The sequence below is a fragment of the Hypanus sabinus genome, chromosome 11, assembly GCF_030144855.1.
Source record: "Hypanus sabinus isolate sHypSab1 chromosome 11, sHypSab1.hap1, whole genome shotgun sequence".
NCBI lineage: Eukaryota > Metazoa > Chordata > Chondrichthyes > Myliobatiformes > Dasyatidae > Hypanus > Hypanus sabinus.
In genome coordinates, this window is record NC_082716.1 from 69,208,778 (window position 1) to 69,229,671 (window position 20,894).

General features: G+C 39.0%; 1 protein-coding gene across 3 annotated transcripts in view; it reads right to left on the reverse strand.

The window, feature by feature from the left end:
• camsap2a (calmodulin regulated spectrin-associated protein family, member 2a) overlaps positions 1 to 20,894 on the reverse strand; it is a 169,332-nt gene that overhangs the window by 60,080 nt on the left and 88,358 nt on the right. For all 3 annotated transcript variants that reach the window (XM_059984671.1, XM_059984670.1, XM_059984669.1), the window contains exon 4: positions 14,095 to 14,178. In XM_059984671.1, the coding sequence (XP_059840654.1) occupies positions 14,095 to 14,178 (84 nt within the window). The remainder of the gene's footprint in view (positions 1 to 14,094; positions 14,179 to 20,894) is intronic.

Consider the following 20,894-nt stretch of genomic DNA (forward strand, 5'->3'; position numbering starts at 1 on the left):
CTGTTGTAAATTAATCAATCCCACTGAGGTGCCACAAGCCTCAGTACATTTGGGTTCCCGATTAAAAATCACCATGATGACAAGGTTTTCAACACCTACTTCAGTGGAGAGTGCTAGGGATATGTATCACATTGTTTGTGATGGGTTATTTAGAAATGGATAGGAAATGCTTTACTGTGTCCCACAAGGGCCTGACCTTAGAAAACATTTGAACTGAATAATTTAGTCAAGTTTAGAAACATAGAAAACCTACAGCACAACAGGCCCTTCGGCCCACAAAGCTGTGCCGAACACGTACTTACTTTAGAAATTACCTAGGGTTACCCACAGCCCTCTATTTTCCTAAGCTCCATGTATATATCCAAGAGTCTCTTAAGAGTCCCTATTGTTTCCATCTCCACCACCATTGCCGGCAGCCCATTCCACGCACTCACCACTGTCTGCGTAAAAAACTTACCCCTGACATCTCTGTACCTACTTCCAAGCACCTTAAAACAGTGCCCTCTCGGGTTAGCCATTTCAGCTCTGGGAAAAAGCCTCTGACTATCCACATGATCAATGCCTCTCATCATCTTATATACCTCTATCAGGTCACCTCTCATCCTCTATTGCTCCAAGGAGAAAAGGCCAAGTTCACTCAACCTATTCTCATAAGGCATGTTTCCCAATACAGGCAACATCCCTGTTAATCTCCTCTGCACCCTTTCTATGGTTTCCACATCCTTCCTGTAGTGAGGTGACCAGAACTGAGCACAATACTCCGTGGGGTCTGACCAGGGTTCTAAATAGCTGTAACATTACCTCTCCGCTCTTAAAATCAATCCCACGGTTGATGAAGGCCAATACGTCATATGCCTTCTTAACCACAGAGTCAATCTGCGCAGCAGATTTGAGTGTTCAATGGATTCGGACCCCAAGATCCCTCTGATCCTCTACACTGCCAAGTCTTACCATTAATACTATATTCTGCCATCATATTTGACTTACCAAAGTGACCTACCCCACACTCCATCTGCCACTTCTTAGCCCAGTTTTGCATCCTATCAATGTCCCGCTGTAATCTCTGACAGCCCTCCACACTATCCACAACATCCCCAACCTTTCACCCCCCCCAAAATGTAGCAATCAAATAAAAACAAATCAAAATAGCAAATGAAAAGGAGCCTTTAAAACTCAAAAGCTGGGATACAACGGGGAATTTTATACAACCTTATAAAGCACTGGTTGGATGATTGACAAAACTTGTGCAATTTTCCGATCATTTATTTTGGAAAGTAAAAAAATATTCTGTACAAATTAGGCTAGTATTGTCATGGTTTAAGGGGTAATTCAGATGAGTTTCAGGAAAAGCTGATAAGGCTGTAATATACTGAAGTTGAATTTGGCCATGCAGCCCATTGAGTCTCTCTGCCATTCAATCATGGCTGATTTTTATTTTACAACCCCATTCTCTCACCTTTCCCCAGTAACCCCTAACCAATCAGAAAACTATCAATCTCAATACTGTACACCTTGCTTAGATACAAAACCCAAACATGATCACTGTGTTCTAAATGTGGTCTTGCCAACATCTTATAAAACCATAGCAGTACATTAATACTAACATTCCACTTGCCTTCTTTACCACTAACACAACTTGCAAGTTAACCTTAAGGGAATCCTGAACTATGACTTCCGAGTTCCTTTGTACCACCCATTTCTGAATTCTCTCCCCATTTAGAAATTGGTCTACACCTTTATTCTTCTTACCAAAGTGCATAACACTACACTTCCCTATCTTGTGTTCCATCTGCTACTTCTTTGTTCACTCTCCTAACCTATCTTCACTGCGGAAGACATGAGCAGTATGGTGGAAATTCCACGTGTCAGAGGCAATGAAGTGTGTGAAGTTACCATAACCAGAGAGAAGGTTCTTGGGAAACTGAAAGATCTGATGGAGGACAAGCTGCCTGGATGGGCTGGTGTACACCCGAGTTCTGAAAGAGGTGGCTGAAGAGACCATGGAGGCACTAGTAATGATCTTTCAAGAGTCACTAGATTCTGGAATGGTTCCAGAAGACTGGAAAATTGCAAATATCACTCCACACTTCAAGAAGGGAGAGAGGCAGAAGAAAGGAAATCGTAGGCCAGTTTGTCCGATGGTTGGGAAGACGTTGGAATTGATTATTAAGGATGTGGTTTCGGGGTACTTAGAGACGCATGATAAAATAGGCCGTAGTCAGCATGGTTTCCACAAGGGAAATTCTGTTGGAACTCTTTGAATTAACAAGCAGGATAGACACAGAGAATCAGTTGATGTTGTGTACTTGGATTGGGACAAGGTGTTACACAAGGCTGCTTATATGAGCTCATGATATTACAGGTATATTACATGATATTACAGATATTACACCCCATGTGTCTTATTTGTAATACTGTACTGTCTAATGAAGCCTCGAAACCGTCAAGGTTGCAGGAACACTTCTGTAAAAGACACCCTGAAAAGGCTTCTTATGGTATTATTCAGTTCCAGAAGGTGAAAGAAACATTTGAAAAGCATTGCACACTCGAGCCATTTGCCATGAAAGCTAAAAATGACCTTGATAGTGATCTCAATGCTTCTTATAACATTTCCAAAATGATAGTGGTGTGGAAAATCTCATACAATTGGTGAAAGATTAATAATGTCTGCTGTATCAGAAGTGCTCACCACTGTTCTCAAAATGGATACCAGTATTTTAAGATCAGTTCCTCTGAGTAATAACTCTGTAGCTTATCATATTGATGAATTGAGTGAAGACATTGAGTATCAACTATGCACAGAGCTACAAAAAAAAAAGAATTTGGGATACAATTGGATGAGTCAACTTTGCGAGACAATGAGGCATTCCTAACGGCATATATATGATTTGGCAAAAATGGAAAATTTTATGAAGAGGTCCTCTTTTGTAAAAAGTTAAAAACAAATATCAATGGAAAATCAATCTACAACAAGCTCAAATTGTATATTGAGCATAAAAGTATTGTGATTAGGAATATGATTTCTTGTGTAACAGATGGAGTGCCATATATAGCAAGTCGCCATGCTGGTTTAGTAGCATTTATGAAAAAAGAAATTCTGAGTCTTTTTGCATAATTCATCATCAACATCTCACAGCTAAAAACCTCAGCCAGTGACTTTTTTCAAGCATGACCCTTGTAGTATCTGCTGTCAACAAAATTAAAGCTTATCCATTAAATAGCAGAATATTTTGCCAGTTATGCCAAGGTAACAATGAATAGTTTGAACTCTTGCTTCTTCATGAGCTTGGCTGTCAAAAGGCTGCTACTTAAAACATTTCTTTGATCTTTTTGACACTGTGATTGAATTTTTGCTCTAAGTCAACAAGAGCTTGGGAAACAAGACTGAACTTCTACGTGGAGATGTGGCAACCTAGCCAATTGGTATGACAGAATGAAAATTCCAAGTATGAACCTGCAGGGTGAGAATTTCAATTTAATCCAGGCAGAAAGTTCAGTGTCCACTTTTATTGGAAAATTAGAAATATATAAACAAACCATTGGGAGAAAAATGTTCTCACAATTTCCCTGCATGGGAAGTATGGCACTCTTTCAAAGGCAAAGATTTGTAAGAGTACTGCTTACACCTACAGTCACTGAAGAAGGATTTTCAGAATTTGAATGATCTGGAAATTCTGGACTGAGTAATTAACCCATTTCTTTGGAAGGTGGAAGAATAGGAAGAGAGCTTGCAAGAAGAAATTATTGAAATACAGAATGATGAAAAAGCAAAAATGTTTTTCAAAAACGTTGGCTTTAGTGGTATGTGCCTACACTATCATACGAATTTTCCTGGTCTTTGGAGAAGAGCCAAGCTGCTCTTTGTTGCATTTCCTAATTTGTTGAAAGAGGCTCACAAAAAACAGAAACTGCTTGGACTGTGTTACGCCTGGGGACTTAAGTCTTTTACTGTCACAACTTGAACCAGATATTTCAACTCTTCCCAAAAACCGTCAAGCTCAAGGATTACACTGATATCAAAGCTGCTACACCGCATAAAGGTACTGCATAAGCTAGGTTTAAAGACAAATAAAAATTTAAAGCAGAATCATTTTTCTTATGTTAGCATTTGGTAGACATGTTTTTACACTATGGGGATGCTGGAAAGTATACTGTGCCTAAGAGGGGCATTGGCAGGTATGAAGGTGCTTTCAGGGGGCAATGAGCTAAAAAGGTTGGGAAACACTGCTCTAGAATTTCTGACATGTTATTGGTATTTTCTACTATCAATTCAGTTCCCCCACCATTTCTTTGTTCCCATTAACACTTCTCCAGCATCATTTTCCAGCAATCCAATATCTACTTTGCCCTTTCGTACCCTTTATTAAAAAAAACTTTTGCAATCTTCTTTTATATTATTGGATAACTTACTCTCATTCATCACCTACCCACCCCACCCCTTATTGTTTCCTTAGTTGTCCTTCATTGGTTTTTAAAGGCTTCTTATCCTTTGGCTTTACACTAACCTTGATCATATTGTCTGCCTTCTTTTGACTTTATGCAGTCCCTGACTTCACTTGTCAACACTAGTTGCCTTGTCCTCCCATTAGTGTGCTTCTTCTTCATTGGGATGAAATTCTACTGCATCTCCTAAATTACTCCCAGAATGTTGCTTCACTATCCTCCCTTGAGGAATTCCCTTCCAATCAACTCTGGCACATCCTTCCTCAAGCCTCTGGTTACCTTTAACTCAACTGTAATGCCATTACATCTGATTTCAGCTGTCCTTCTCAAACTGCAGGGCGAATTCTATCACATTCTGATTGCTGCCTCCTGATAAATTAGAACTTTTTCCACTGGACAAGATGAGTTCTAGATGATATCTTTCAGCCTGAGATGTTTCAACCCAGGCATCTCCAACCAGAAATAGCACCTTCTCCAAAGCTTTACCAGTCATTCCTGCATATGGTCATCTGTTTCTTTTTCTGCTCCAAAGTTTAAGTGTTAAATTACTGTACTGCAATGTCATTTGTGTTATAATTTCATTATTTCTAACAATAAGATGCATACAACCTTGCAACCATTTGCTGCCACAAGATTTCCCTCCCTTGCTGATATTACATTTAACACCTGCATCTTAGGGAAATAAACTTAAAGAAGATATATGGATTATTCTGCACAGAACTGACATGAACTTGAATTTGAATTGGTTTATTATTGTCATATGTACCAGATACAATGAAAATAATGGCATTTTTCTGTGCTGTCATGATGCTATGACTCTATAAGTAGTACGATCTACAGCTAAGAGCTCTAAACAAGAACCAAACCTATTGTTCTGTACAGCATCATTTGAACGCTACCATCACTTTATAATAGTTCAAAAATAATGTTTGTTAAAATAACTGTTGCTAATTATTTTAAACTACTTAAGCAGAAATATTCTCCTTCCTTCTGTTTTGACTATTTAAATTGTTACTTTTGTTTTTGCAGCTTTTTCCTTTTTATTATTCTCTCCTAATCCAACCATTTTTTTCTTTCTTGATTTCACTTTCTGTGTCTGATTTGATTTGTTCCACTTCAATTTACACTTTCCTTTCTACCTTCTGCCTTGTGCTGTTAATCAAAAAATCTTCCCCCAGTGGTAAACCAGCAGGCTTAGTTTGTTCAATATAGTCCTGGGTATTGTTCATTTTACAATGATGCCCTCAGCTGCACTTCCAGCAACTTAGGCAAGGACACATCTTACCAATGTTGAGGCTGTGAGATTCATTCTTCCAACAGATTTTAAGTTACTGGTTCGGGGACTTGGGATGCCTTCTGGATTGGTATTGTGTAACAGACCTGAGCAAATACTACACTGTAGAAGAACATGCCTTTTGAATTAAATGTTAAACCAGCTGTATGTAACTTATTAAAATGCCTACAACTCACTTCATCCCCTTATAATATTTCCAAAATAACATGTCTGTTTACTTCTTGCAAATATTCTCCTTCCTGGCCTCGAAGAGCTTGGGATGCCTTTATGATACCTTGACAATGTCAAATTTTAGTTACAATCATAATGGCAGCTTCCTATGTAAATTTGCTGGCTATCCTTCAACATTCATTCAACGTCACACTTGATAATTTCTTAGTTCAGTTTTACTAAGAGGGTGCTTCCTACCAACGATGCAGCTGAATTATATATACCACAGGGTTTGCTTCTCCAAATTATCTTCCAAGAATCAATACAGGAATAAAAAAGACGATGCAATACTTCCCCAGACTGAATGTATTTTTGTTTGCTAAGCAATTGACTGAAAACGGCATAAGCCTTCTTCCCATCTTGAAGCTAGATCATGATATTTCTGCTCAAAGTTGAGATGTTGTGGGCCACATTTGGACTGAGCATATGCGACATATCCATGTGTCAGTGATGATTAAAATAACCCTGATTATCACCTGCACTCCATTTATAACAGGAATGGAGCTCCCAATGATCAAATAACTAATTCTTCACACACCCATACTGTACATGCCCAATGCTAACTTTTTCACACAAACAAAGGCAGCTCCTTAAACAGTAAACATTCTATGGAAGGGTAAGACAGGAATGTAAGTGGTAAAACTGAATGATTCATCTTTAAACAAGTGAATAGCAGAGAGGAAGGTAAATGGCAGAAAATGATAATGGATCACAGCAGACAGAAAGCAAATAAGAGCGTTAATCCACACGGGTTATTAATATGGTGAAAAAAATCACAAATATAATGGATCACTACTCATTGAATTAACTTACAGGAACCAGTTTCCAATACCATTTGGTTGGAGACTTCACACGTAGCAGCATCAAGGAGAGAGAAAGGATGGAAGCAATGAGGGGGAAAAAAAAGAAAGTCACAATTTTGTCAAGATTCATATGAATTATTTCTAAATCCTTTACTGTTCTTCACTGAATGATGAAAAGATAAAATGATTTGAACAGTTTTGTGAAATATTCCAGGTACATTTGTCTCATTCACAATTTTAAGTATAACTCTGTCTCTCAATGCACTGCATATACATGCAAAACTATGAAGGAAGAAATGGTTACACGGTTTAAATGAACTATAAGAAAAGCAGAAAATGTTGGAAACACTCAGCAGGTCAGAAACAGAGTTTCTTGTCAGAACTGGGAAAATTGAACAAATTAATTATAAGTTGGGATAGACGTGAAAAAAGGCCACGTTTACCATGGGGATAAGTAGTGATTGATGGGTTAATACCCACAGATAGAGAGCAATAATACAGATAAAAGAATGTAAAATATTGTGCAATATCCAGCAGACCAGTCTGCTCATGGACAGAGAAAAAAAACAGAAACTGTATTTTAGGTAGATGACTTACAGCATAGATTGGAGAGTATTTATACAGGCAGAGAATGAGCATTACCAGAGATGTCAGATTCAATACTGGGCATTAAAGGTGTTCAGATGGATAGAGGATGCTCTGGAACAGTGCAGAAAGCCACGGACAAAGGGTGAGAATAAAGGGAACCTTTTCTGCTTGGCTATCAGTGACTGGTGGTGTTCTGCAGGGATTAGTGTTGAGATCACTTCTTTTTTCTGTCACTGATGTGGATGGGATTTATGATTACGTGGCCAAGTTTGAAGACGATATAAAGATAGTGGAGGCTCAGGATGTGTTGAGCAAGCAGGAGAATGGATAACAGAAGTGGCAGATGGAATACAGTGTCACGAAGTGTATAGTCATGTACTTTGGTAGAAAGAACAAAAGTGTAGATGATTTTCTAACTGGGTAGAAAATTCAAAAATCCAAGGTGCAAAGGGACTTGGGAGATCCTGTGCAAGATTCCCTACAGTTACCTTGCAGGTTGAGCTGCTGGTGAGGGAGGCAAGGGCAATGTTAGCATTCATTTGAAGGGGATTAGAATATAAAAGCAAGGGTATAATGTTGAGGCTTTATAAGGCACTGGTGAGGCCTCACTTGGAGTATTGTGAGCTGTTTTGGGCCCTTTATCTAAGAAAGGATGTGTTGCATTGGAGAGGATTCATGAGAAAAATTGAGGAATTGAAAGGGTTATTATATGAGGACCATTTCATGGCTCTGGATCGATGCTCATTGGAAGTTAGAAGAATGAGGGGGAATCTCATGTTGAATGGCCTAGACAGAGTGGATGTGGAGAGGATGTTTCCTGTGGTGGGGGAGCTGGGACCACAGGGCACAGCCTCAGAATACAGGGACGTCCACTGAGAACAGAGATGAGGAGGAATTTCCTTAGCCAGAGAGTCGTGTGTCTGTGGAATTTGTTGCTTCAGGTGGCTGTTGGGTCAGGCCAGGCCATTGAGCGTACTTAAGGTGGAGGTTGATAGGTTCCTGATTAGTCAGGGCGTGAAAGGTTACGGGGAAGGCAGGAGAATGCTGTTGGGAGAGAAAGTGGATCAGCCATGATGAAAGCAGGCTCGATAGACTGAATGGCCTATTTCTGCTCCTATACCTTATGGTGTTATGTACAGGTTATGTACAAGTGGAGTGTGATGGAGAACTTTAGTGACAGGCAACAAGACACTCAATTTTGCTGATATGCTACTCTGCAAAGCGGTCAGAGTCTGGGTGTTGGAGGAGAACAAATTCTGAACATGACTGTGCTACACGAGAAGTGCAGGTGAATCTCTGTGTCGTCTGGAAGGAATGTGAGGTCCCTGGAAAGTGGGAAGGAAAACGGTGAAAGAACAGGTCTTGACATCTCCTGCAGTTGCATGAACATTGCTGGCAGCCACATAGTTTGCAATATTTTTCTCTCTTTTACTCTGTCTTTATTATTAATGCCACCATCGACAATAAATCACTACTTATCCCTATAGCAACCCTGCTCTCACCCTATCATAAATATTCCCCTTGTGTTCCTTTCCCTTCTCACTCCTCTGAAATGCGGTATGACTTGTTTTCTCTCTTTCCCAGTTCTACTGACTGGTCTTTAAACTGAAACATTAACTTTGTTGCAACATCTGTAACATGTTTTAATATGATGGCCAACGATTTTTTTTTCCCGCCAAGGGAATTCTAAATATTTTTCTGCTCTTAGGCTGGTTCTTGCTTTGAATGCAAATGAAAATGTAAAATTTACAAAATATTTGTTTACAATAAGTGACCTCCGTATTTCCAAAACTAAACTACACAGATATTGCTGAGTGAGAGAGCTCCTGCAATGACACATTTGCTGAAGGAAATTCAGGCAAACTGGGCAGAAATGTATTTTCTGAAATCTTAAGTAAAAATATGTAAAAAGGCACCACTGAATTTAGTTTCTTAAAACTGCCTTTCCTAGTTTGGCCTACTTGCAGAAACATTAAAAAGTGTATCTACTCGCTGGACTCTGTATGGAATGGAAATACCATGGGGAACGACTGCATAAAGAGCAGGTAACATTGCACCATCTGCCAATTTACAGACACAGATCAAAAACTATCATCTGGAATACTGAAGTGTTTGAAAGCCTTGTTAACTGAGGAGATTAAAAACTCCAATGAGGCCCAAAAAGCAAAAATAATTGTAATACCTCATGATCTTATTATGAATTAGTAACAACATTCATAACAAAACATCTTAATCACACCAGATTACTAGCATTGCATCTACATGTAGGGCTTTAAATATGGACTCACAAAGATTGCAGTCCAATTCCAATGTAGAATGCATCACTTCACATACAGAGATTGTCAGGTGCTGTCCAGCTGTTTTCAGAAATACACTTAAAGACCATTTTCAGTATAATTCAGCAATTATCTCAAAATCTACAATATCAGGAGAGAAACTATTCATCTGACAGTATTTCTTCAAAACAGAACGATTGTATTCAACCGCTTTAAAAATAGTTGGGAACAATTAATATTCTGTTACTTGTTGCACCAATAAATGCCCTCACAGGCAAGGGAAACAATACACCTGCGCAATGTTGCCTAAGGAAAATAATGCTTTTAATAAATAAACAAATGAATTTTAATTAATGACATGCTGTTAAAATTCAACAATGTGGTTGTAATGGTGGATTCCATGTACACCAGCAGGATTTCAGAAACAGAAGGAATGAGTAAATACAGACCAGGTGTAACCAATCAAGGTCTCCAGAAAATACACATCCAGTCATTAATGTCACTGAATTTTTTACCCATTATATTTGCCTAAGATCTGAATCCCAAGATATTATTATTATACTGCACCTATAACATATGAAACCTCTAAAACAGTTCTTTTAAGTATTAAGTAAACATCATTAAATTACACATAAACATTAAAATGACAGCTTTTTAAATATATTTTCATTCAAGGGATGTGCACTTCACAGGCTGAGTCAGCATTTAATTGCTCATCTCTAGTTGCTCTAGAGAACATGGCAGTCTACTGCCTTTTTGAACCGCCGCAGTGCTTGAGGTATGGGCACGCTCATAATGCTCTGAAGGAGAGTTCCAAGATTTTGACCCAGCAATGTTGAAGGAACAACATTCTTGCAAGTCAGAATGGTGTGTGGCTTATGTGGTGGTGTTCCTCTGCTCTTGAGGCTTTTGTCCTTTTCGCTTGCAGAAGTTGTTTGGAAGGTGCTGGCAGGTTGCTGCAGTGCACCCTGTGGATGGTACAAACCACCTCTACTGTGCATTGGTGAAGTGCATGAACAATTGCGAATGGGATACCTATCAAGTGGGCTGCTCTGCCCTGTGTGGAGCTTCTTGAGCTTGCTGAAGCAGTGCTCATCAGGGCAAGTGAGAAGTGTTCCATCACACTCCTGACTAGAGCCTTGTAGATGATCGACAGGATTAGGAGAGATGGGAGGCAAATTACTTGCCACAGGATTCCGAGCCTCTTACCTGTCACACTGTGTGTATGGATACTCCAATTTAGTTTCTGTGCATTGGTAACACCCCCCCCCCCCCATCACATCCCTGAATATTGATAGTGGTGGATACAGTGATGCTAATGGCAATAAGTGAGAGATGGATTTTTCTTGTTACTATCACTTCCTGGAACCTGTGTTACTTGCCACCTATCAGTCCTGGCTTGTCTTGCTGCACTTGGTTGTGGACTCTTTATTATTTGGGGAGTCACGAATGCTGTTGAACATCGTACACGTCACTGAACATCACAATTTTGTATTCTGCACTTTGGGCAACTTTCTACATTGGCAGGTCAGGAAGATTTCATTGTTGTAGCTGTACAGAAACAGATTGGCATGTGCAAAGTTCTGAAACATTAATTCATTGCTCTCTTCACATTTCCAGAATGTCTTGCTGAGAATTTCCATAATTTTCAATTTCAGTTCAAACTCTTAATATTAATAAAGTCTATCAACACTTTTAGTTTCATTTGCTTGCAAACTGAAGATTAGTGTATGAGTATTTTACTTGATCCTTTTTGCCAGTCTGTCTCCCAATGATTCAAATAGGACTGTGATGGTGGAACTCAGATTTACCTGTCCTGTTACATAATGTACTTTTGCACAAAACAATCAAATGAAGAACATCAAACAAAATATGCCTTAAAGTTGGCAAACAAAAAGAAACAAATAATTCAGAGAACAAAACAGGAATTAGCAGGCTTTGTTTGCAAAAAAATTTGCAGGATTATACCTAACACATAAGAGATGAGCAAGAAATGCAAAATACATGCACATGAAATGCACCTATTATAATTTTTCCCTTCAATTACTCAGAATCATAAACTGCCAGCTGAGTTGTTTTTTCCCATTCAGTTGTAATGCAGATGAGTGGCACTGCAGTGCAAAATTTTAATTTATTAGTGAAGCAAGTTATGACTAGCTACATTCAGTACCCATTTAATTGTTGGCAGACAAGGTACCGCAGAAACTGGAGCAAAAGAAAACTGCCGGAGGAACCCAGCAGGTCAAGCAGCTTCACTAATGACGGACCTGATACCCAACAATGTTGCCCGACCAGCTGTTTATTCACTTTAATTCTTGGCAATTGCTGACGTGAATGACAAGTGCAACAAATACAATCTGACATAACCAGATGCCAACAAAACTAACCATAACAAGAGTTGTGCACACCTGAATTTGAGTATGCTTTATTCTCTAATAAAATACAAACTGAAGCTCTAAATAAAGGCAAGAATGCAGGATGTAACTCTTGATTAGCAGACTACATTTTGCTCAATTCTTGCTCATCTCAGATTTCTAGGACTGCGTTGAAATGTGGAAAACATGGATTAGCCAGAAACAGATGTCAATCCCTGTCACCTGACCTTTCCCATAACAAAGATGCTGGTGCATAGGATTCCTGCTCCACTGCTGAGCTGACCATCCTACACCAGGGCCTCACAGCTTTCTAACTCTCAAGACAGGCAAAAGTCATCCAACCCCATTCACCTAATTGGAGATACTAACTCCTACCAAACTTCTGAGTGGTTTACTTATTCTTTCTTTATCTTTTCAATTATATTTCTTGGAATTTAAAATGCTCTGAATTACTTTATATGTTTCATTTGATGACTCAAGCCTATCTGAGGTGCTTTTAGATGTATCCACTCATTGGAGGCATCTCATACTAGCTCGGGACATTGAATAGCAAACTGTCAAAAGATCATCAGAGAGTTCTGGGAGCTGGAAAGAAGGGAGTCTCAAGATTCGCTGCCTGCTTTCTAGGAGGACACTCTGGTGCAGAGGGTTAGTTGGACAGAACTCCATCTATAAATCATGTTTCTGTGGTTCGGTGGGCAGCAACTAAAATTAGGGCTAACGTGCTTTACTGTCAGTTAATGATATCTTGAAAGAAAACAAGGAATGCAGCTAAATGGGTTTATTGAAATGCAAAAACCAGTAAGGCCAAGAATATCTGTGCTTGTCACATAGCTCTGCAACATGTTGCTTTCTCTGTCATTCTCACATTCCACTGTTAAATATAAAAGTCTTCCATTCAAAAATCATAAATTCTTAAAAGTGACTACACAGTTTTTGTCTGCCAAATCTCCATCACCCAGGACATGCCCTCTTCTCATTGCTGCCATCGAAGGAGGTACAGAAGCCTGAAGACACAAACTCAACATTTCAGGAACAGCTTCTTCTCCTCCGCCGTTAGATTTCTGAATGGTCAATGAACCCAAGAACACTTCCAAAATATTTTCCCTCTCTTTTTGCACTATTTCATATATATACACACACACACACACATATACATACACACATACATACACTTCTTATTCTCATTTATACTTTTCATTTCCAATTATTGCAATGGACTGCTGCTGTAAAACACCAAATTTCATGACATATGCTGGTGATATTAAACCTGATTCTGATATCTTTGGCAGTTCTGTACATTTCCGAGTCCTGTGCACCACTGTCATATAATCTTCATTTATGCATTTTAAGTAACTACAATCTGTATCAGGTCGATTTCTTGAATGCAAATCAGTATTACACACCATTACAGCTGTTACAAAGTCAACAAGAGCCAATCTTCACCAGTATGATCTGCTGCTAAATGCCGTGGAGTTTTGGCTGGGAAAATGTAACTCTTATATCTTGGTCAAAAATTTGAGGCCTTTCACCAGTTGACTGTAGAATACTAGACCAAGATGATATAAATTGATATAAACTCTACATTTGCTTCTGAACTGGTATGAAAAAAAGTGACTTCAGGAAATAGGTTTAAAATGATAACTATTTATTTCTGATGGCAATCTAATTCATATCACGAACTCAATTGGAATCCACCCAAATACTCCAACCCAGATCATTCAGTTGAAACGACCTACATTTTTTGCATTCCATCAATGACATTTGGGCTTTGTTTAATGAAATATTGAAGTCTTTCTTGGTATTTGCACCTTTGATTTTGTGCTGTTTCAAGTGCACAGTTTACCTTCCATTTTGGTAGTTAGTTTACCATCAGCCTGATCGTATGGTAATGTTTTACGACACCAAGGAATACTGTCAACATGTCTCACATTTTTATCCGCAGAAAAGTGCAACCTCGAGAAAATGACTTGTCAGTGAGTTAAATGTAAGAGATAAATATTCATTCTGCTATTTGACACATTCTGACCACTATAAAGCCCATATTTTTATATTCTCACATATTGAATTATTTTTGAGAGACAAAGTTAATTCTGAGTTCCTACCCTTTGACTTCCAGGTATTTCTGGCCCTTGTAGTCGCCTCGACTTCTGCTCTTGGCTAACTATTGTCTTCAAATGTTCATTTACCTAAATCAATCATAAAACAGAGAAATTTCAGATCATGCCCAGAATATCCAACACATTTTTAAACATAAGGCATAAATTGAGAACAGATGATCTCATGGAAATGTACAGAAGAAATGTGGCAAATGTTCAGGGAATTCTGCATAGGTACATACCAATGAAACAGGGAAAGGATGGGAGGGTACAGGAACAGTGGTGTACAAAGGCTGCTATAAATCTAGTCAAGAAGAAAAGCTTAATGAAGGGTTCAAAAAACTAGGTAATGATAGAGATCTAGAAGATGATAAAGCTAGCGGGAAAGAGCTTAAGAATGAAATTAGGAGAGCCAGAAGGGACCATGAGAAAGCCTTGCGGACAAGATTAAGGAAAACCCCAAGGCATTCTACAAGTATGTGGACAGCAAGAGGATAAGACATGAGAGAATAGGACCAATCAAGTTTGACAGTGGAAAAGTGTGTATTGAACTGGAAGAGATAGCAGAGGTACTTAATGAGTACTTTGCTTCAGTATTCACTACGGAAAAGGATATTGGCAGTTGTAGGGATGACTTACAGTGAACCAAAAAGCTTGAGCATATAGATATTATGAAACAGGGCATGCTGGAGCTTTCAGAAAGCATCAAGTTGGATAGGTCACTGGGACTGGATGAGATGTATCCCAGGCTACCATGGGAGGCGAGGAAGGAGACTGCTGAGCCTCTGGTGATGATCTTTGCATCATCAGTGGGGATGGGAGAGGTTCCGGAGGATTGGAGGGTTGCAGATATTGTTCCTTTATTCAAGGAAGGGAGTAGGGATAGCCCAGGAAATTATAGACCAGTGAGTCTTACTTCAGTGGTTGGTAAGTTGATGGAAAAGATCCTGAGAGGCAAGATTCATGAACATTTGGAGAGGTATAATATGATCAGGAATAGTTAGCATGCCTTTGTCAAAGGCAGGTTGTGCCTTACAAGCCAGATTGGATTACCTGACGATGTGAATAAACACATTAATGGAAGTACAGCAGTAGATGTAGTGTATATGGATTTCAGCAAGGCATTTGATAAGGTACCCCATGCAAGGCTTATCGAGAAAGTAAGAGGCATGGGATCCAAGGGGGACATTGCTTTGTGGATCCAGAAATGGCTTGCCCACAGAAGGCAAAGAGTGGTTGTAAACGGGTCATGTTCTGCATGGAGGTCAGTGACCAGTAGTGTGCCTCAGGGATTTGTTCTGGGACCTCTACTCTTCATGATTTTTATAAATGACGTGGATGAGGAAGTGGAGGGATGGGTTAGTAAATTTTCTGATGACACAAAGGCTGGGGATGCTGTGGATAGTGTGGAGAGCTGTCAGACGTTACAGCAGGGCACTGATAGGATGCAAAACTAAGCTGAGAACTGGCAGATGGAGATCAACCCAGGTAAGTGTGAAGGTGGTTTATTTTGGTAGTCAAATATAATGACAGAATATAGTATTAATGATAAGACTCTTGGCAGTGTGGAGGATCAGAGGGATCTTGGGCAAGTCCATAGGACACTTGAAGCTGCTGCGCAGGTTGACTCAGTGGTTAAGAAGGCATATGATGCATTGGTCTTTATCAATAGTGAGTTTGAGTTTAAGAGCTGAGAGGTAATGTTGCAGCTATATAGGACCCTGGTCAGACCCCACTTGGAATACTGTGCTCAGTTCTGGTCACCTCACTACAGGAAGAGTGTGGAAACCATAGAAAGGGTGCAGACACGAGGAAATCTGCAGATGCTGGAAATTCAAACAACACACACAGATGCTGCCTGGCCTGCTGTGTTCCACCAGCATTTTGTGTGTGTTGAAAGGATGCAGAGATTTATGAGGATGTTGCCTAGATTGGGAGGCATGCCTTATGAAGTTGAGTGAACTCAGCCTTTTCTCCTTGGAGCGATGGAGGATGAGAGGTGACCTGACAGAGGTATATAAGATGATGAGAAGCATTGGATAGTCAGAGGCTTATTCCCAGGGCTGAAGTGGCTAGCACGAGAGGGCATAGTTTTAAGGCGCTTAGAAGTAGGTACAGAGGAAAAGTCAGGGGTGTTTTTTTTACACAGAGAGTGGTGAGTGCGTGGGATGGGCTGCCGGCGATGGTGGTGGAGGCGGATACGATAGGGTATTTTAAGAGACTCTTGGATAGATACATGGAGCCTAGATAATTTCCAAGGTAAGGACATGTTTGGCACAGCTTTGTGGGCTGAAGGGCCTGTATTATGCTGTAAGTTTTCTATGTTCTAAACTTCTGACTCTTTGTGTCATTTACACCATTATTCTGTGATTTCATGTTCATTTCATATCTAACAGGAAGTGAAAGGCAACACGTAAGGGGGGAGCAAGTGGAGGGTGAAGTTTCATTCTTTTTAATATTTTAAATAATGCACTCAAGACTAAGTACTGAATTGTAAGGATTTCACTGAACACATTTGTCATGGGGAAAATGTAGTCAAAACGTTAACAGCATTGGTGAAACTAAAACATTATGAAACCGATTTCAAACAAGAGAAAATCTACAGATGCTGGAAATCCAAGGCAACACACACAAAGCACTGGAGGAATTCAGCAATCCAGGCAGCACCTATAGAAAAGAGTACAGTCGACGTTTTGGGCCGAAACCCTTCGGTAGGACTGGAGAAAAAATGCTAAGGAGTTGTTTTTAAAGGTGGGGGGAGGGGAGAGAGAAACACAAGGTGATAGGTGAAACCTGGAGCAGGAGGGATGAAGTAAACAGCTGGGAAGTTAATTACTGAGAGAGACAGAAGGCATGGAAGCAAGAAAAGGGGGGAGGAGCTCCAGAGGGAGGCGATGGGCGGGCAAGGAGATTAGGTGACAAGAGGGAAAAGGGGATGGGAAATGGTGAGGAGGGGTCCACATAAGAAAAGGAGCCATTTTTTCATGCTGCCATGACAAATAATGCACTGTAAATATATAAACTCAAGAGAATGTATCTGCTTCAGTGTATCAGTGTTATATCTCTGGTCTACCCATGTTTTGACTTCTAAAAATATCCAATTAATAATCAGATAGTGATTAATTATATACCATTTGGTCTGCCTCACAGAAGACTGCAGCACAGATCTCATGAAATATTTCTGCTGTTTCACCAATTTTCTCAACATTCTCTTCCACTTTTCTCCCAATATACTCAAAATCATGGTCTGTATTTATTTATTCACCTTATGTCTGCAATCAGAATCCTCCAAAATGATTAGAAACTGGTAAAGTTGCCTAGACTGTGTCCTCATTAGTCTTGAATTGTCCTCAAAAAACCTACCTCAGCTTCAAGACAAGATCCCTTATGTGCCTATTTGATGTGAAGACTACCTTTACAGACCCTTGAATTATTTTATCAGTTTGCTCCTGTGGGCTCATTAACGAGCAGGAAATGGAATGAGGTAATTCAAGCTTCATTTTTGTGAAACTCCTAGGGAAATTTTGACCCATTAACTAAGATTACGGAGAGAAAGGCAGGGCTTCAACCTGAATCATAGAAAATGCCTTTCCTTCTACAGATTCTCCTTCAACCTGGTGAGTTCCTCTAACATTTTTTCTTTGTTGCTCTAGATTCCAGCATCTGCAGCCTCTCGTCTTGACAAAAATGCTTGTTGCATAACTATCTTGAAAAGTGTACTTAAAACACAACAGTTACTGCTCATGAGGCAAGGGGGAACAGGGTGTAATTAGTTCTGAAATTCAAAGTGTGCTGTTCAGAAGCCTGTATTTTTGTGTCAAATTCTAAATTAGAAGCTGCATTGGGGAGATACAAATAACACAAATTTATTTATTTATTTATTCATTCATTCATTCAGTTATTGTAATTATTGAATTTTTGAATTAAAATTTGAATTGAATTATTGACATTGAAATTACCCCGTCAAACGTATTAAAAACTCAAATCCTGTTTTATCAATCTGGACTTAAGTCACGTTATTTTGGAAAATTTACTTCATAGATGCTTCTTCAAGTTAGTCTACAAAATTAAAAGAGCATTGAAGTTTTAGGTTTAGGACCTCAGCAACTTTGAGCTTGGCTCCAATGGTGGTTATCTTATCTTTTGATATGAAGGTATAAGATTCAATTCTAGGTTTTAAATTCATGTAAAATACCTGCACATTTTTGCAGCAATTAGCTTCATTATAGGAGAATAAGAAACACTGCAGGATCTGACAAGTTCATGTTTCCTGGCAGGTAAGATTTCAAGGTAAATTAACAGGCAATGCAGAATCAGAGTACAGTTGTTGTAGATAACACCTCACATTTATAGAAACATAAATGCTGCATTTTATTCTTTCACCTTTTACTTCAATTTTGATGTATATTTTAGAAATCAGAGCCTTAGATCTCACTTGGCACTTCATCTATGCACAGAAAATATCCTATGCACAGTTTTGAAGAAGAGCAGGTCAACATCACTAAATTGTCTTAACAGTTTTACACTACAGTTTGTTTGTCCTGTAATCCACACATTGCTGTTGAGTTTCCTTCATGTGGAAGTGAGTACATTTCATAATAATTTAATCAATTGTAAAGAAGCTTGAGCAAATTGAGTTCATGACAAAGACTAAATTAATTTCTTTATTGGCTAACTTTCTTTGCAAATCATAGCAGGAAGTCTAATTAGCTAACTTTGTCACGATAATGAAACTGATTAGGATGCCTTCTTTGGAAAAGATAGATTTCTTTAAATATGCTGCTGATATACAATAGCACTTCTTTTTTAAAAGTCATGCTTCTGAACAAGTTATGACCTGAAATTAAAAAAGTCTCTCCTTGCATAGGGGGAGGCAGATGATTTATTCTTGTGTCATATATCTTAACTGAATTTCAATAATCTCTTCCAGTCTGTTTCTAAACATTCAAGCATCAATAACCCTTGATATTACCTGATTATATTTGTGTAAAGGTATATTGCATGTTTTGTTTTTGTAAATTTAAGAACATTCTAGTTGCATTTACTTAAGCGTGTCTTGTACATATAGAGAATTCAGCAATAAAACAGCTTAGAGTCAGATATATTTTTAGATAAGTCATCAAAATTAAGCTTAAAATTGATATTCATGATTAGTGTTAAAAGTAAATCTGAACACATACTAAGGTTCATGCACAAAAGACTCCACACAATCAAGAAGTTATAATAAGTCAGGATAGTCTACAACCAAACAAAGGAGTATGATAAAGACTGATCTTTAGTAAGTAGATGAGATTGTTAGCAACAAAAATGCTATCACTGTTGTAACTTGTTGGAGTTAAAATCACAATTCTACAATCATTCACAGATGCTACAGTTTTTAAAAAGAAATTAGATATTTTCTTTAGCTTTAAGGTAATAAGTTCAGCAAGTATTGATATTCCTGTTTCATTTACTATATGAAATGAAGGTTTGAGATTTCAAAGCACGGTGCAGCATATATACCAGGTAAGTTCCTTTATGAATATCAATAAATTAGGTCCAGACTATCTATTCAAATGACTTAGCAAGAATGCACAACTGCATGTTGATGTTTCAAATGCTGCTAGCCGTCTCATCATTAGTGTTAAAGTATTGTTAAAAATGCAACAGATGAAAGAAGGGCAGAAGAATAACATGACATGGATGGTCCTCTGAAGTCTGTGCCAGAGTGAAGAACCTCGAGTGTTGAAAACGTCCTGCAAGACAATACAAGCCTCAAATAATTATGCAGTAAACACTTTCAAGTGAACCACACGTGAATTTTGAGATTCTTATCCTCCTTTTAAGTCCTTCCATGGCCTTGCCCTTATAGTCTCTACGATGTCCTCCGGCCGATTAATCTTTGGGCGAGGTCTGGCCTCTGGAGTTTTCTCAGACTTAGTCATTCATCTACTGGGTGCCAAAGAACCAATCTCTAGAATTCCATTGTTGACCCTCCCTGCCCTCAGCTCTTTTCCTCCTTAAACCCCTCTTCTTTGCTGACTGCAGTTACAGCCTTGCCATATCGCTATGACTGTGCCAAATTTTATTTGGAAGTGCTCCCTGGAAGTGCTTTTGTAATGCACTGGTTCCATCAGAGTGATATATAAAAGCTGCAATGCACTTCTATGTCTTACAATACTATAAATAAGTTTTAGTTGAAGGCTGCTTTGTCCTCTAAAGGCTATGGCATGACCTCATCTCCAGCTCAGTGGTGCTCTAATCTGAATTGATATGTGCAGTCTCCAAAGTTCCCACTGTGCATCAGTATCTGTTAGCTGTGATGCCAGAGGACACAGCCTCAGAATACAAGGACGTCCCAATAGAACAGAAATAAGGAGGAATTACTTTGGCCAATGGGCCTGTGAATCTGTGGATTTTTTTTTGCCACAGACAGCTGGGGAGGCCAAGTCATTGGGAATATTTAATGCAGAGGTTGAAAGGTTCTTGACTAGAAAGGGTGTCAAAGGTTACGGGAAGAAGGCAGGAGAATGGGGTTGAAAGAGATAATAAATCAACCACGATGGAATGGTGGAGCAGACTCAATGGACCAAATGGCCTAATTCTGCTCCTGTGTCTTATGGTTTTGTACCAGAATACTGATCTTAAACTTCAGAAAGGCCCTGTCTTCAGGTACAACTGTAGCAGGCCAATGCCAGAATTAATGTTGATAGCAAATGGAGAAAGAGTGGGCTGAAGCAACAGGAGGAGAAGCAAAGAGAAAAATAAACAGATTCTTGATCATTTCACTGTTGAGGCTCTTTGCTTTATAAAATCAACCTGCATTA